This window comes from Geotrypetes seraphini, chromosome 2, assembly GCF_902459505.1.
Source record: "Geotrypetes seraphini chromosome 2, aGeoSer1.1, whole genome shotgun sequence".
Classification (NCBI taxonomy): Eukaryota; Metazoa; Chordata; class Amphibia; order Gymnophiona; family Dermophiidae; genus Geotrypetes; species Geotrypetes seraphini.
Genome location: NC_047085.1, coordinates 153,374,740 through 153,393,078, shown reverse-complemented (window position 1 = coordinate 153,393,078; position 18,339 = coordinate 153,374,740). Strand labels below are relative to the sequence as shown.

General features: G+C 46.7%; 2 protein-coding genes across 2 annotated transcripts in view; both read left to right on the top strand.

The window, feature by feature from the left end:
- LOC117355460 (acetyl-coenzyme A synthetase, cytoplasmic-like) overlaps positions 1 to 10,919 on the top strand; it is a 156,046-nt gene extending 145,127 nt beyond the window's left edge. Inside the window, exon 18 of the mRNA XM_033934055.1 lies at positions 10,868 to 10,919. Within this exon, the coding sequence (XP_033789946.1) occupies positions 10,868 to 10,902 (35 nt within the window). The 3' untranslated portion in view covers positions 10,903 to 10,919. The remainder of the gene's footprint in view (positions 1 to 10,867) is intronic.
- A 5,518-nt stretch (positions 10,920 to 16,437) lies between these two features.
- The window catches only part of MTCL1 (microtubule crosslinking factor 1), a 398,239-nt gene continuing 396,337 nt past the window's right edge, over positions 16,438 to 18,339 (top strand). The window contains 1 exon segment of the mRNA XM_033934045.1: positions 16,438 to 17,421. Coding sequence (XP_033789936.1) covers positions 16,846 to 17,421 — 576 coding nt within the window. The 5' untranslated portion in view covers positions 16,438 to 16,845.

The following is an 18,339-nucleotide window of genomic DNA, read 5'->3' as shown; positions in this document are numbered from 1 at the left end:
CTGAGATATTTGAAAATCTTAACTTCCAAAGCCCTGCAAGTTGAGATTTGTTTTGAATTTCCCTTCTTGCATCTTGATCATAAGGTCCTGAGAAGCGCTCCCTGAGGATAGGGTGCAGTTTGATCTTGTGTCCGTGTTGGTTAATTCTTTTTCTTCTGGCTGAGTTTCTGTTAGGTTTGTACAAGTCTTTGGTTTTCACTCAGTTCATAACTGAGTTGTATCACAACAAGTTTGTTAACTATGAATGTAATTAATTAATTATGAATGTGATATTATCTTAATCTGGGGTAACCTTTGACTCATCTCTCTCCTTCTTTTCACAAATCCAAAAGATCGCCAGAACCTGTCGTTTCATTTTCTACATCGCTAAATTCCTACCCTTCCTTTCCAAATGCACTACTAAGACCCCCATCCATACTCTCATCGCCTCTTGCATAGACTAGTGCAACCTGCTTCTCACTGGCCTTCCACTAAACCATCTTTCACCTCTTCAATCCATTAAGATCTCTGTTGCATGCCTTATATTCTGCCAATGTTGCTATGCCCACACAACCCCTCTTCTCAAATCACGTAATTGGCTCCCTATCCATTTCCGCATATAGTTCAAGCTCCTCAGTATCTCTCCTCTCTCATTATACTCCTCCCTAGAACTCCATTCATTGGGTAAATCTCTCTTATCTGTATCCTTCTCCTCTAAGTACAGCTCCACACTCTGTCCCTTCTACTTTGCTGTACCATATGCTTGGAACAAACTACCTGACTAAGTGTGACAAACTTGTGGCCAGCTTTGTCCCTGTAAGGGATAAAAGCAAAACACGGTCCCTGGTCAGAAGGGCTGACCAAGTTAAAAGTAAAGGTTTGGATTTGGCTGACTACCCCTCAGACAGTGAGATAGAGCAGGAGAAGCGTGAGCATAGGAATATTCAGCAGAGAGCACCATCTCAGGACAGGTACTCTAGAAAGCCTGATAGGACTCTTATTGAGAAGTGGAGTCCCAATGCTAGAAGGTATGCTCATTACCAGCCTAGGAGAAACCTGAATTATTTCCCTAGGGATTTCCTGCCTAACACAGCTGCTCCTAGGAGAGAGGGGTGGGGCTTTAACTCGCATAAGAACAGAGCTTGGAATTGGAGCAGGGAGAGCAGGGACGGAGCTGGGGCTAACGAGCTCAGGCAGCGGCAGAAGCAGCAAGGCTTGGAGGCAGATGAGGGGAAAAGTCTCTCTCCTCCAGCCCGCAGCAGTGAGGACGTGGAGATGACCGAGGACTACCTCAGCTCCACCCCAGAGGCTGCTGAGCAGACAGAGGCTATGGACGTCTCTGAACCACTGCTGGAAGCTGGCTATTTTCCCACTGACATGGAGTTGCTAAGGGGAAGGAAGCAAGGCTGTGCTTGTGCTGGCTCCCGTAACCCAAGCCCAGCTGACAGTGATTAGGGAGAGAGCAGGAAAAATCTCTCCATTACACTGTGTGACTGCCTGGAGAGCATTGTTTGTTCAAGGAACTTTATCTATAGGGGTGTGAAAGCTCCGTGGGAAAAACTTAAGTAAAGTTCACAGCTTATCTGATACCATGCTGTGTTCCGTCGGCAAGGAAGCCCAGCTGATAGTAACGAGCTGTGAAGCCTGCTCTGCAAAACCTATCCGTGTCTCAGCTAGGTAAGCTGAAACGTTTGAGACATCCATTGCTAGGTTTGGGAACTGTAATTACTCTGGCTGTGTTCACAAGGTGTGCAAAGTTTGAAAGTTTATTTTCCTGATATTTTTCATTTACCTTTACCCCTGGTGAAGAGGACTGTATTTAGACTGAAAAGTCCAGGGTATTGAACTGTATATGGCATTTGTAGCAAGCCATTCTGACAACTGCAAGCTATTTTGTGTTTTATATTTTTGCCATGACATGCGGGTGGCTGATGGTATTCAGACCCCCAGGTTCAATAAAGTACAAGAACATTCTTTTGTAACAAGACTTACCTGTGTGGTCTTCTCTTTACAAGCTACTCAGTGTGGCCTGGCAGACTAGGCAGGCGCCTAGGTCTGTTATAACCTGAAAAGCCTTCCTCCAACCTGAGGCGGCCACGCCGACAGGCCAGAACTCAACACATCTAGTCCCTCTGCTGGTTAGAGCAAGGGATAAGTGTGTCACACTAAGTATGTCAGGCTGTGTCTCTGGCAGTATTCAAATCCAGGCTCAAAGCCCACTTTGAAAATGCTTTTAATTCCTAACTTAATCGCACCTTCTAAGCACCCATATCTGTCTTATCATTCCCTCTGTAATTAGAACATAAAAATATAAGAACATAAGAATTTCCATACTGGGACAGACTGAAGGCCCATCAAGCCCAGTATCCTGTTTCCAACAGTGGCCAACCTAGGTGCCAAGTACCTAGCTAGGTTTTAAGTAGTAAAACAGATTTTATGCTACTTATCCAAAGAATAAGTACTGAATTTCCCCAAGCCATCTCAATAATGGCCTATAGACTTCTCTCTTAGGAAATTATTCAAACCTGTTTTAAACCCTGCTAAGCTAACTGATTTCACCATATTCTCCAGCAATGAATTCCAGAGTTTAATTATATATTCAAATATATTTATTGAGCTCAACAATAGTAAGTAACAAGCAAAACAAACAAGCTCAGTATTTTAAATAACAAAATCTAAACCTATAAATAACCCAACACAACCCACTCCCCAAAATAAATAAATAACCCCCTTCCCACCCAGGGTCCTCCTTCCAAATACATTGCAACCCAGAAAAGTTCAACCAGGTAACTACATAAAATAAAGAAAAACAAAATTATATGTTGTGTGAAGAAATATTTTCTCTGGTTTGTTTCAAATCTACTGCTTAGTAGCTTCATTGCAAGCCCCCTAGTCCTAGTATTTTTGGAAAGAGTAAACAAGTGATTCACATCTATCATTTCCACTCCACTCAGTATTTTATAGACTTCACCTGAACATTGTGTATAGATGCACTCTTGACCAAATTGTCAAGACCTATGGAAACTGCAAAGAAGAAAACCCTCCCAAATGCCAGCATTTTCATCTGTTTTTGCATGTGGAGTCCATTTACAGACATTTTTCCTTTTCACGCATGGCATTTTAATTTGAAATCCAATTTTCTTGGTCCTGGCAAATAGAGCAGTGGCACATTCCATTTAGTCGTGATAATGAATGAAAACAAACAAGAAATAGCAATTAATGAGAAGATGGTGGAAATACTCATTCTTCAACAGAAGAGGGGGAAGCAATAAAATCCATTCGGCACAAATGGGTGTTATCCCTCCTACCAGAAGATAGAAGTGGAGAAAAAGCTGCAACTTCATTAGTATAAGCTGGTGATGCTAAGTGGAAATATCCAGTACTTTCTCTACCTCTAGCAGATAGTATGTTGGGCTGACAGGTGTTCCTGGTCCCTGCTCCATTGGCTGAAGCCACTCCCAGGTTACCTAGTCTGTGGTCTAGACCTGCTTGAGTACGGAGCTTGGTTCTACTGCCCCCAGTCATGCTTTTTAGAGGCCACTGGGTGAGGCTTTGGTTTGATCCTGTGAGCCCCTACCTGAGGAATATGGACCCTCATAACCCTCAGCCCCACCCCCATACGAACCACATGTCTCCTTCCCCGAGCTTGGGGCTGTGTCTGGATGTCCTCTGTGCATGCACAGAGGACATCATACATGTGAGATCATCATGATGTCTGCACATGCACATAGGACATCCAGATACAGCTCTGAGCTCGGGACCTTTCAAAACCTGGACAAACTGTTAGATTTTGAAAATTCCTCTGAGCATCTGGACAATCCACTAAAAAGAAGACATGTCCTGGGTTTTCCAGACATCTGGTGACCCTTTGTAAGTAGAGGGGAAAGGGGGTGAGAAGAAAACCCAGGCCAGAAAGGTGGGTGAGAAGGAAGAGATGCTTGACCGTAGAGAGAGATGCCAGACCATGGGGAGTAGGGAAGGGATGCAGGGTGCAAGTAAGAGAGGTGATGGGTGGGGTGAGGGGACATGGATGCTGTATCCACAAGTGTGTGTGTGTGTGGGGGGGGGGGGGGTTAGAGAGAGGAAGAGAGAATGACCAATATCAGACAAGAGATGGGAAGGGAGGAAGAGATTCTTAGCCAGTGAAGAGAGAGAGAGATGCCAGACTATGGGAGCCAAGGGAGGGGATTCAAGGTACAAATGAGAGAGGGGTAGGATTTAGAGGGAGACAGAACTACAGTTGGAGTGAGAGAGGGAACTGAGGAGGCTGGAACTTGATAAAGGCAGGAAGGAATTTTACGCCTCAGGATAGGACAATTCTATGTAAAACACTGCAAATAAACTTTGCAGAATTTTCAAACATTTTGCACAGAATTTTCTAAATTGTGCAAAATTCAAAGGAGTAGTTTATGTCAGACTATTTTTGTTGAAACTGGATTTTTCTATGGCAGCAACATTAACTTTTTAGAAAGGAACATATATTTTGCAAAAGAAAATATCTACAACTGTTCTGAAAAGGAACAGTGAGGGCCTCTTTTACTAAACTTAGAACATGCTAATGGAAATAGTGTGCTCTACATGCTATGAAGCCCATAGGTAGGTGATGTCATCCAATGGAGCCCAGTATGAACAGTCCAAAAGTGTGCTTTCACTTTAAGAGTCCTGAGACCACCCACACCACACGTTGTGTCAGTGCCCTCATAATCGTTGTTGGCCTCAGTTTTTCCGTCTTCTGCGGAGCAAAGAAGCCATTCGTAGACTTCCTCTAAGTGCATCCATTTTCCGTGTTTATTTTCTGCGCCTGCTCCCAGGCCAACAGTGTTTGAACATTGAGTATGACCAGCAACTCCGACACTGTCGCTACCATTCTTCAGCTTCGGTAGTTTTACCTCCCTCAGGGGAACCTCACAAAACAACTAAAAAGAGGAGACACATTTCTTCCTCTAGACCTGCGTCAGCATCGTCCCAGTCATCTGTATCAGCACTTCCGTCGGTGTCACCCTTGATGTGCGCCTCCTTAGCGGGGTTACTGGTGCTTCTACACCCAATGTGACTTGCACCCTCTGTACCCTTATCTATTACTCCTGGAGGAATTTTGCGCAAAAAAAAAATTCAAATTCTGCAAGTTTGACAACATTTTAAGAATATTTTTGCTAATTATTATCTAGAATTTTAGTACAATTCAGTATTTTCATCAAATTATCCCCCCTTTACAAAGCTGTGTTAGGCTTTTTTTATCACTGGCTGCGGCAGTATTAGCTCTGACACTCATAGAATTGGAGCTAATACTGCCATGGGTGGTGATAAAAAAGCCTAATGCAGCTTCATAAAAGGGGCCCTATACTAAAGAAAACAATGAGTCTTCAATTTTTTCTCTTAGTGACTTTCTTCTAGCAAAAGGTATCAAATTGAACAGTGTAAAACTCTCTCTGCATCTCTGGAGTTGAGACGGCATTTATAGAAATGAAGCCCAGGCTACACTGTGAACTAAACCCCTCCTCCCCTCAGATACCTGTCCCCTCCCAAGCCAGCATCTTTCTCACCCCTGTCTCCCCCAGCCACTGCTTGCCCTGGATCGGTAGCATGGAATGTTGCCACTCTTTGGGTTTTTGGCAGGTACTAACGACCAGGATTGGCCACCGTGAGAACCTAAGAATAGCCTTACTTGGTCAGACCAATGGTCCATCAATGGTCTCAGTAGCCCGTTCTCACGATGGCCAATCCAGGTCACTAGTACCTGGCCAAAACTCAAGGTGTAGCAATATTCCATGCTACCAATACAGGGCAAGCAGTGGCTTCCTCCAAGAACTTGTCCAAACCTTTCTTAAAACCAGCTACGCTATCCGCTCTTACCACATCCTCTGGCAGCGGGCTACTGGGCTTGATGGACCATTGGTCTGACCCAGGAAGGGTATTCTTATGTTATTCTTGCCCCTGTCCACCCAGCCAGCATTTATCTTACCCCTGTCCCCCTAGCCAACATCTCTATCACTTTTGTCCTCCCAGCCAGCATCTCTCTCTCACCTCTGTCCCTCCCAGCCAGCATCTCCTACCCTCTCTCCACCCTATCCTTCTAAGCATTTCAATCTCTGTTATCCTCCCCAGCTAGCATTTCTCATTCTCTCCCCATTGAACCTCAGTGACACTGATTTCAATTATTGGCAACCTGCCACTGGCTCTGCAGGGACAGGAACATGGTAGAGGGAAGCTTGTAGAACCTGCACAATTTGTCCGAAGATGTGCTGGCAGTGATTCAGGCCACACAGAGGGGAGTGCCAATGCCTTGGGCCGCACAGAGGGGAGTGCTAATGACCCGGGCTGCAGATAGGGAGTGCCGATGTTGTAACCCGTACTGTGGTCAACTCGGGACTCAACAGCACCCCTCAGTGGTTACAAGCAATAATAGCATTTCCGTGTGACCCAGACTGGAGTCACCCTGCAGGCTTGGACTGACACCAATTAAATCAAAAGCCAAAATGTTCAAAAAGGTAGTAAATCAAAATACTTCAGGTTTATTCTTTCCAACAAAAAAAAAAAACCCCAGGAAAAACATGAACCAAACAAACAGGTAAGTAAACCATAAACCTTCAAACAGTCCAAACTCAAAAAAATGAGAGCAATAAACAGTTCAAAGAATAAAGCTCAACTGCTTTCCTTAATACTTCCTTTTCAGGTTATCCTTCACTGAGGTTAGGCTCACCTCAGAACTCAAGGCAACCAGCTCCCAAACAGGTTATACAGTGTAGTACAAAATAGAGTTCAAGGCACTGGATTCACTGTCCACAGTGCTCCTATAGTGAAGCCTCTGGCAGCCCTACACTAAACTGCCAGGCAAAGGAGAGTGTCACAGGTTTGCTTACATTTAGCTATAATATAGCCTACAAAATGCCCTCCCAGGTAACAGCAAACCTCTCCCAATTAGACACTATCGGCTTCACAAAAGCAAAAGAAAAGTAAAGCAAAAATCCCAAAAGGTTCAGTTCCAGCACACAGTCACAAAAAGGAGCTGAAAACACACTCACTGTTGCTGCCAATTAGGACTTGCAGCTGATGGAAAGACCAACCTCCATGGCTTCCTCACAGGGACTCACTTCTTCAGGCAGGTTGTCAAGTTCCATTGGAAGATCAGCATCAGAAAGAACTTCCTCCAGCATTTCTCCAGCCTCCTGTACCTCCATAGGTGAGGCTGTATCATCCCTGCTTGGCCCGAGGAGACTCTCAGGGAGGAAAGGTCTGAACCTTCTCCCTAGCCTGCCTGTCTGCTTGCTCTCAGCTGCTGGTTTTTGTACTCCAGGGGCACGCCCTATTCTACCTGAGTCAGCAGACCTGCCTGAGGCTCTTGGGCTCCTCCTGTGGTGACCTAGATTCTGCTCTTCCAGGAGATCCTTGGAGATTTCAGGCTCCCCCTGGTGGTTAACCTGGAAATCAACCCTATTTTTCCTAGCACAACCCTCGTCCATTCCCTTCCGGGTTTTCTTTTGTGTCTTAGCAGGAACTTTAGCTGGAATCAGGCCAGGCACAATGTCTGTCTGATTACAATGTCTCAGGCTGCACAGAGGGAGTGCCGATTCTGCACAGATCACAAGTAATTCTGCGTGCCTGGGGAATTCAGCGAAAATTCTGCCAGGAGTAATCTATAGAGATTCTGGTGCCATCGCTGTAGGATCAGCTGAGAGAGCTCTGTAGACAGAATTGGCGTCAACTCTGAAGCACGCCACCATAGCAGGGTTATCAGTGCTTCAACCCCCGACAGAACCTGTGCAAACACTGCAAGACCAGCAAAGAAAGCTGTTGCAGAGTGAATTAGTGTCAATTCTGAAGCATGCCTTCATAGTGGGCTTACCAGTGCTTTGACCCCTGACGAAACCTGCACTCTCCATACCCTTGCCAACAGTGGCACCAGTGCCATCATTGCAGGAGCAATTGAAAGAACTGTTGCAAATGAAAGTTGCTGGGCTGTTGCAGACATATGCTGTGTCAACTTCTGCTTCCACACCTCCAGCCTCTGCTCAATCCAAGCATCACTGAGAAACTTCACAGTGTTCCTCTCAGGCATCTACACACAACACCCATGATCGCTGCACAACATTGTCATCTACCATTAACACACATGATAAGCGTCAAGCGTCAATGCCCAGATACGTATCCTTATCAAGGGGACACAGTTCATTATCCTATTTTCATTGCTCCTCTCAACGCTCCTCATGTCGACACCTATCTCAACATTCCTCAAGACAATCACCTCCCTATTCTCCGAGGCATCCTCCTTGATGGTCTGTATCTCCAAGAAAGCCTAACATCCAGGGGTATGACTCTGATCTTTCTCTCTGTTCTTCTAGAGACTATCCAGATTTGTCGAAGGATAACTCTTCCATTATACCTTCAGTTCCATCTCCCACCTGACTGTAGGCAGGGCAGGATTAACCAATAGGCCAACTAGGCATGTGCCTAGGGCCCGAAGTTGTCAGGGGGGCCCGATGAAACAGAGGACTCATTTTGATTTTTTTTTCCCCTTGGCAACGCGGGTCCCCCGGGAAAGATCAGCAGCGCTGGGCCCCCCCCCTAGGAGATCGACAACTCTGCCCTCCCCCTGCATTGCCATCAACCAACCTAAATAAGTGACATCAGAGGGGGTGGACCGGCAGATGCAAAGAGTTGTTGCAAGGTCCCGTGATGACTGTGTCTTCCGGCTCTGCTCAGGGAAGAGGTAAGTGACGTCGAAAGGGTTGGACCGGCAGACGAAGTCATCGCGGGACCTTGCAGCTCTTTGCATCTGCCAGTCTACCCCCTCCGACGTCACTTATTCAGGTTGGTTGATGGCAATGCCAGGGGAGGGCGGTGTTGTCGATCTCCCGGGGGGGCCCAGTGCTGCCGATCTTTCCCGGGGAGCCCGCGTTGCCAAGGAAAAAAAGAAAACACCTGGTCCTCTGTTTCTTCAGCGGGCCCCCCTCTGACCTAGAAGGATGGTGGAAGGAGAGAAAGGGGCAGATGCTGATGGAATTGGTGTGCAGGGGAAGGGGAGAGATATAAGGGGAAGGATACTGGATGGAATTGGGTTGAAGGGAAAGAAAGAGGGCAGATGCTGATGGAATTGGGGTGCAGGGAAAGGGGGAAGGATACTTGATGGAATTGGGTTGGAGGGAAAGAAAGGGGGCAGATGCTGATGGAATTGGTGTGCAGGGAAAGGGGGAAAACATAAGGGGGAAGGATACTGGATGGAATTGGGTTGGAGGAAAAGAAAGGGGGCTGATGCTGATGGAAGTGGGGGGAAGGGAGAGGAGAGAGTGAAATTCCAGACCATGGGGGTGTGGGTGTGGGAGAGGGAAGGGAAGAAGAGGAGAGGGGAGAGATGGCAGACCATTGGAGGAGGGAAAAGGAAGAAGATGGATTCTAGACCAATGGGAGTGAAGGGAAAGATGGAAGGGGGAGGTATACAGTTTCTGGAAGTGGCACAGAAGGACAGAAGATGAAAGGAAGAGAGTGACAAGATGAGGAGAGCTGAAACCAGACAAGACAAAGATAGAAAAAAAAATTTCTATTTATTTAATTTTTTGCTTTAGGGGACATGCATTACTGTTTCTGTAGTGTTGCATTGTATGCAGAGTCCAGTGTCTTGGTGGTTTTATTTAACCTTTGTCTATGTATTTCTATTTTATCCCCCCTTTTACAAAACTGCAGAGCATTTTTTTAGTGTTGGCTGTGGCTAAAAACCATACAACAGTTTTGTAAAAGGGGGGAGAGGTTAATTTGTGATTACTTATTCCATACTAGGCGAAGGTGTTTTCTGTGTTCTGTTTGTATGAAAGACATGTTTTTTTGTTAGCGTTGACTAGCCTTGTTTGGCGAAATACATCAGGCATGGTTCTTGGGAGCACCTTGAATTAACCTGATTTGAATCTCCTTATTTTCTGCCAATCTTCTTTTGTTTCACGTTGGATTCTTTGGTGGACTGCTTGCCTTGTTGTTTTGTTGCAAATTAACATACATGGAGTGGAACGTATTAGAGGAGTTACAGATTTGGTTGTTTATACATACATATGGTTTACAGTTGGTTGATGTAGAGCAGGGGTGCCCAATAGGTCGATCGCGATCGACCGGTAGCTCGCCAAGGCAAAGTGAGTCGATCATCCAGGACTCCCTTTGCCTTGGCGATCTATCGGGCCGATCAATCTTCCTCTTCCCGACGTCAATTCTGCCGTCGGAGAGGAAGTTCGGACCAGCCAATCGCTGCCTGGCTGGGCGGAACTTCCTCTCCGACGGCAGAATTGATGTCGGGGAGAGGAAGATTGATCGGCCCGAAGCAGAGAGAGCATGGGGCGTCGGCGGCTTTGGGGCCTGTTATCCGTTGGTGGCGTTTGGGTCCTGTTCCCCAATGGCAGCGGCAGTGGCTTGGGGAAGGGCAGGGAGAAAGAAAGAAAGGGGCGCAGGCAGGGAGACAGAAGGAAAGAAGAGAAACAGGAAAAAAAGAAAGGAGGCATGAAGAGAGAAAGAAAGAAAGGGCAGAGAAAGAGGAAGAAAAAGTTGGGGGAGGGAATGAGGTTTGGAGGAGAGGAAGCATACAGGCTGAAAGAAAGATTGGATGCACAGTCAGAAGAAGAAAGTGCAACCAGAGACTCATGAAATCACCAGACAAGGGAGGAAAAATGATTTTATTTTAAATTTAGTGATCAAAATGTGTCTGAATTTATATCTGCTGTCTATATTTTACAATATGGTCTCCTTTTACTAAACTGCAATAATGGTTTTTAGCCCAGTCCATTGTGCTTCCAGTTTTTTTTCCCAAACCACACTCTCATCCAGAAGAAGTACTTTAGACTGCAAATGTGTTCATGCCTACTAAAGCTCACAGAACCTCCACTCAACTGTTCCTGTCTTTTGATCCAAACAGACTGGGAGCTCCGGTCTCCAAGAGAACCATTTTGACCTGGCTAGCAGACTGCATTTATTTCTCCTGTTGATGGAAGGCCGTGTCAAAGCACATAAGATCCAGGCCATGGCAACCACAGTGGCCCATCTGTATATTGCACCTCCATCAAGGACATTTGCAAAGCAGCCACCTGGTCATCCATTCATACCTTCACATCCCACTGTTGCCTGGACAAGTATTCCAGCCTACATAGTCAATTTAGCCAAGCTGTACTTCAAAATGTAGTCTCCACTTAGAAGCCATTCTCCCTCCAGCCCTAGGGTTTTCGCCAGGCTCATAGTACTTTTCAATAACTATCTTCTAGAGCAGGGATCTCAAAGTCCGTCCTTGAGGGCCGCAATCCAGTCGGGTTTTCAGGATTTCCCCAATGAATATGCATGAGATCTATGTGCATGCACTGCTTTCAATGCATATTCATTGGGGAAATCCTGAAAACCCAACTGGATTGCGGCCCTCAGGGAGGGACTTTGAGACCCCTGTTCTAAAGGCATGACCCTGGCAGCTAGGGAGTCCCACATGTGAGAATATACTGCCTGTTGTCCTAGGATAAAGTATAGTTACTTATCTGTCACGGGTGTTACCCGAGGATAGCAAACAGATATTCTCACAACCCTCCCACCTCCCTGGATTGGCTTCTTAGTTTGCTACTAAGCTGAGGGCCCTGTGGGCCAACAGAGAATATGAGAGCATGGTCACATGCGTGGTATGGGCGGTCTCAGTACTCTTAAAGTGAAAGTGCACTTTTGGACTGCCTGTACCGGGCTCCGTTAGATGATGTCACCCACACGTGAAAATATCTGCCTGCTGTCCTCGGATAACACCTGTTACAGTGGATAGGACATTATTCATTGGTGTGACTGTATTACGGTATGGTGCATTCTTCAACAGATCACATTTTTTATGACTCTGTTTGTTCTTTTTCCCTTATGTATCTGCTTCTTCCCTTGTTGTGTTAATACACTGTATGAATGTTTATTATGATCATGCCATCTGGCTTTAAAAGAGCCACTTCCCCAAATTCTCTCTTTGGCTATTCCTGATGTATTCATGTTTTGCATCTGCTTGTACAGGTGCAATCCTATATACAAGGTTCTGCTGACGACCGCATAATAAAGCCTTGAAATTGTTTCACAACGATGGGTGTGTCTGAAGGCTAACATCCCCTTGGGACCAATATAAAACCTGAATTGAAAAGCGAGGCCTTAAGGATTTAATTCGTTTTACTCCAGACTGAATTGCTGTAATAAAATACAGCTATTAGAGCAAATCCACATTCTTGCAAATTTCTCTCACCCTTCGGCTGTTCCATGAACCCTGCCACTGCTCAGCCATTAGGCTGTTTGACTGCAGCACAGCGAGAACACAAGACCATTGAAACTGACTACTACAACCACTGCTTTTAAAATCCACCCGAGCAGCTTCTGTTAGTTGTGATAGGTACTATGTATGTACTCAACTACAAAAAAAATTATTGCAAGAAAAGCTCTACCTTCCTTGGGCTATCAAATATATATATATTTTTTAAATCTTTATTGATTTTCAAACTTTGACAGTGCAATACAATTAATTGAACATAAAATACTGCATAAAACAGGGGTGCCCAATACGTCGATCGTGATCGACCGGTAGCTCAGGAAGGCAACGTGAGTCGATTGCAGAGCCCATCCTGGGCTCCGTGATAGACTCGTGTTGCCATCCTGATCTACTGAGCCTATCAGTCTTCCTCTCCCTGACGTCAAAGACGCTGACGCCGGGCATCCACTTTAGACTGTTTTTTGTCATTTCGGGGGGGGGGGGGGGGGTAGGGAGGGAGGGGGTGTGGCGTCAGCAGCAGCAGCCTGAAAAAGAAATCATCCTGGCCCGGGTCGGTGTCATACTCCGGAACTTCTACCTCTTCCAGCAGCCTTCCTATCTGGCCCTCTCCCTGCTTCCGGCCACACCCCCTGCTCCGCGGCTCTCTTCGGCAACTCAGCAGCAGCGATCGACACAAGCTTCTGATGTCTGGGCCTACCCTCTGCGAGTCCTGCTTGTTTCAACTTCCTTTTTCCACAAAGGCGGGACTCGTAGAGGGAAGGCCTCGATGTCGGCTGAAGAGAGCCGCGGAGCAGGGGGTGTTGCCGGGTGCAGGTAGAAGGGAGAGGGCCAGATGCAGGACTCGTGGGTGAGGGAGACGAAGAGAGAGAGAAAGAGAGAAGGGAGTAAAACAAAAGGAAATATTTAATACTAGGCTGGGCCGGAGTGGAGGGAGGGTGGAAAGATTCTGGCTACAAGGTGTATTAACAAAGGAAAAGGGGGGAAAGTTGAAAATGGAGATAGTGACACAAAGGGTAAGCATAGAAACATAGAAGATGACGGCAGAAAAGGGCTACAGCCCATCAAGTCTGCCCACTCTGCTTACCCACCCCCTGTCTATGCCCTAATGACCCAATTTCCTTATCTTGACCCTCGTAGGGATCCCACATGGGTATCCCATTTATTCTTAAAGTCTGGCACGCTGTCTGCCTCGATCACCTGCACTGGAAGCTTGTTCCAATGATCAACCACTCTCTCTGTGAAGAAATACTTTCTGGTGTCGCCATGAAATTTTCCGCCCCTGAGTTTGAGTGGGTGCCCTCTTGTGGCCGAGGGTCCCTTGAGAAAGAAAATATCATCTTCCACTTCGACACGTCCCGTGAGATACTTAAATGTTTCGATCATGTCTCCCCTCTCCCTACGTTCCTCAATAGAAACAGGATCTACTGAATAAGGATAGAGATACAGAGGGTACATGAAGAGGAGGTGAAATAGAGACATAGAAGTAATGCTGAAAAAGTGTGTGTGTGTGTGGGGGGGGGGGAGATAAAGACATTGAAAGGGCAAATGGTGAACATGGGATAAAGACAAGGACAGAGACAAATGAAGATTCTGAAAAAGTGGTGAGATAGGGATATAGGTGAGATGGACACAAAGAAGGGTGATGCTGGAAAATAGGTGGAATGGTAATTCTGACAGACACAAAAGGGAAATGCTGGATCAAGGAGAGAAGGGGCTCAGGCTGGATGGAATGGGGAGAAATGCCTGGTTGGCCCGAAACTTCCTCTCTTACGTCAGAATTGACGTCAGGGAGCGGAATGCTGGACAGCGTGACGCTTCTGCAGGGAAAGCTTGGGACGGCGGTGGCTTGGGGGCTGTTCCCCGATGGCGGTGGCAGTAAACTGAGTGGCTTGGGGGAGGGCACGGAGAAAGAAAGAAAGGGGGCAGACAGGGAGACAGAAAGAAAAAGTTGGGGGAGAGAATGAGGTCTGGAGGAGAGGAAACATACAGGAGGCTGAAAGAAAGGGAAGAAAGATTAGATGCACAGTCAGAAGAAGAAAGTGCAACCAGAGACTCATGAAATCACCAAACAACAAAGGTAGAAAAAATGATTTTATTTTCAATTTAGTGATCAAAATGTGTCTGTTTTGAGAATTTATATCTGCTGTCTATATTTTGCACTATGGCTTCCTTTTACTAAACCGCAATAACGTTTTTAGCGCAGGGAGCCTATGAGCATTGAGAGCAGTGCGAGGCATTCAGCGTAACTCCCTGTGCTAAAACCTACTATCGTGGTTTAGTAAAAAGGGAGGGGGGTATATTTGTCTCTTTTTGTATTTTGTTACTGAGGTGACATTGCATAGAGTCATCTGCCATGACCTCTTTGAAAAAACCCGGAATATGAATAATTAACATTTTCTCTGCCTTTCAGTGTGCTTTGTGTTTTTTTTTTTTAATTTTATTGTTGGTAGATCATTTTGACTTAATCATTATAGAAGTAGCTCGCAAGCCCATAAAGTGTGGTTACCCCTGGCATAAAACAATAAGACATATTATGTGACTTCAATATTATAATTAAGTAATTTTAATCCTCAAAATACACTTCCCTCCCCCCACCCACCCTGGATGTGTAAGGAAATCTAAGAAAAGGAGAAATACATAACCATTATTGCGATGTAGTCAATGAATTACTAACCCCCAAACATTCCGCATTCATTCTCTCATATTTCTATGTGGTACACACATTTTGAAGAATGACCTTACTGCAATACAATAATATTGATGAAATTTTGTTCTGTCTATTAGTGAATATAACAAACAATACAGGTCACCCCATCTCAAAAAGGGTATAAAGGGTCTAGAAAAGGTGCAGAAGGGGCAACAAAAAAATTATACTGAGGATGGAACACCTCCCTTATGAGGAGAGGCTAAACAGGTTAGAGATTTTGAGTTTGGAGAAAAGACAACAGGGTAGGGACATGATAGAAGTTTATAAAGTCATGAATGGAGTGGAACACTTAAATAATCTTTCAAATAACACCAAGAGAATACTCCAAGAAACTAATGACCAGCAGACTGAAAACAATTTGGAGACTTTTTTTTTTTTTTTTCCACACTGTGCATAATTGTTGTCAGAGGATATTGTTAAGGCATTGTGGGATTTTCAAGACTTTTGACCAATTGAATTCAAGCATATAGGATCAGTTAGAGAGAAAAGGGGGTAGTAGATGGCATATTTGGGCAGATTGGATAGGTCAGTGATTCCCAACCCTGTCCTGGAGGAACACCAGGCCAATCGGGTTTTCAGGCTAGCCCTAATGAATATGCATGAAGCAAATTTGCATGCCTATCACTTCCATCATATGCAAATCTCTCTCATGCATATTCATTAGGGCTAGCCTGAAAACCCGATTGGCCTGGTGTTCCTCCAGGACAGGGTTGGGAATCACTGGGATAGGTCATATGATTTTATCATTGTGTATACCAGTGTTTCCCAACCCTGTCCTGGAGGACCACTAGCCAGTCAGGTTTTTGGGATAACCCTAATGAATAAGCATGAGAGAGATTTGCATATAATGGAGGTGACAGGCAAGTAAATCTGCCTCATGCATATTCATTAAGGCTCTCCTGAAAACCTGACTGGCTGATGGTCCTCCAGGACAGGGTTGGGAACCACTGGTCTATACAACCTTTTAGGAAGGAAGATAACCTTCAAGTAATCTGTGAGAAATTTTATCTGCCTTTTGGAAACTGCTGGGTACCTATAACCCAGACTTGCCACAGTCAAAAACAGGATGCCTGGGATTAATGGATCCACATCTGACTCAGCAAGCCTTAAAAGTTCCTATGAGAGTGGCAATAGCGCATAAAGCTCATATTTCCCCAATGAATATGCATTGAAAGCAGCGCATGCACATAGACCTCATGCATATTCATTGGGGAAATCCTGAAAACCCGACTGGATTGCGGCCCTCAAGGAGGGTCTTTGAGACCCCTGCAAGTGTGTAGTGACGAGCGAACCCTTCAAAAATACAAAGGGGACAGAAATACAAGTGTTAAAAAAAAAACCACCCCAGGGGGAAGAGTGTCCCTGACCCGTGAGAGCGAAAGTGAAGAGGGCACCACACACCTGCTTTGCCTCCAGCCGTTACCAAAACGCCTAGGTACGGCGCCGGGCGGCAGGAGGCTAAACTTCCGCCCTCTCCTAAGGCTTGCGGGGTTTTAAACAGCACGTGAAAGGCAAACGCCCCCGTCCCGGCCACTTGAACACAGCCGCAAGCCACAGAGAGCGGGTGGCTGGCGCAGGCGCAGAACGAGGCCAGCGGGGAGCGGGTCGGAGCTGGGCAGGCAGGAGGGGAGAAGCCGCTGCCGGCGAGACGGGCTGAGAGAGAGAGAGAGACGCGTGCACGGGCGGGGGAAAGAGGGGAGTGCACGCGTTCAGTGATGGACGCCTAGAGGGGACGATCCGCTTTTTGCCTATTTCTAGGCATACTTGCATGTGCAGGACCCTGAGCCACAGAGCCGGAGGAAGAGGCGCCGGCAGCTCCGAGTTCGAGTCCTCCACCGCCGCGGCGGCTTAGCGGGAGCGAGGAGGCAGAACCGCCGGGAATGAGTGCAGAGCTCCGGGCCCCGGTCAGCGGCTGGCGATGGAGGCGCTGAGCGGCGCCGAGCCCAAGCCGCAGCCGGCGCGGCGGCTGCACCGAGCCCCCTCCCCGGCGCGCCCCTTCCTGCGGGACCCACGCGCCTCCCCGGCCAAGCCTCCGCCGCAGCCCCCCAAATCCCCGCACCTCTCCACCAAGCCGCCGCGCCCGTCCCGCCGCAGCACCCCCGGCGCCAAGGATAAGCCCGGCCCGGCCAGGAGCGCCGTCAAGAAAGGCGTCCGAGCCCCGCCGGCTGCAGCGGAGCCCGCCCCTAGGAAAGCCGCCCCGGGGGATGGTGGCAGAGGGAAGCGCCCCGCGCCCGGCCCGGCCCGCGGTCACGGGAGCAGCGGCGGCGGGAGCAGCAGCAGCTCGTCGGACCTGTCGGACTGCGCCTCGGAGCCGCTCTCGGACGATCCGCGCCAGCCCCAGCCCTCCGCCGGCAACGCTCGTCCGCAGCCGCCACCGCCGGCCGCGCCCGGTCCCAAGACCCGGCAGGCTGGAGTGGGGGAGGAGGCTGCGGAGGAAGCGCTGCTGCTGCTGCGGGAGATGGAGGAGCTGCGCTCGGAGAACGACTATCTGAAGGTGAGTGATGGGGCTGCTAATGAGCCACTGGGGCCCGGGAAACCTGTGCGCGCGGGAGCCAACTTTTCAAAAGGAGGGGGAGGGGGCTAAAACCCAAAGGAAATCGCCTCTTCCTAGACGCAGTCAAATAGTTTGTTCAATCTTGGGGGGTGCTCGAGCACCCACAGCGTTGGTTCCTGGGCCCATGTGCATGCATCACGCTCTCTGTGCAGCAGGACTTTTCAGAGGGTTGAATCTGAAAAGAAGTTGGGGTGTGTTTTTTTTTTTTTTTTGGGTTCAATATTTTTATTATTTTATATTATAAAACAATAAGAAAAGTTGTACAACAACTTTAACATAGGTATGACAAGTTATACAGGTATAATAATATCGATACATGAGCATTTGGTCATATGATTAACACTTTATGCACTATAAGTACGATACTGTGGCAAAGAAGTTAGTATTATATAGTTAAAGTTAATCATTGCATGCATATATAAAAAGTGGAGGCTTAATTCAAATGGAGATTTGTCAAACTCCTTTTAATAACTGTTCATGGAATCTGCATCTTTTCTTACTGTGAAAAAGATGTGTGTTTTTTTTTTTTTTTTTGTTCCTGTGCAGGCTTCTTTTTTCTTTTCAGAGACAGCATGACGAGGGCTAGTATTTTGATTTGGAGATAAAAAAAGGCCAAAAGTTTCCTAGTTTTTTTTTTTAGTCAATGTTTATTTATTGAATTTTTACAAAATTACAAAGTATGGAATAAAACAATCCATAATAGTGGAAAACAAAAGATATGCCAATGAATGGAATCAACAAATACAGAAAATGATTACGGAAGCCAGCGGTTTCAAAGGAGTACCTTTGCACGCTCGGCTCTTGTCTTGCGGATGAGTATACGGTATTTGCATATGCAATCTTTGAACTTAACCCTCG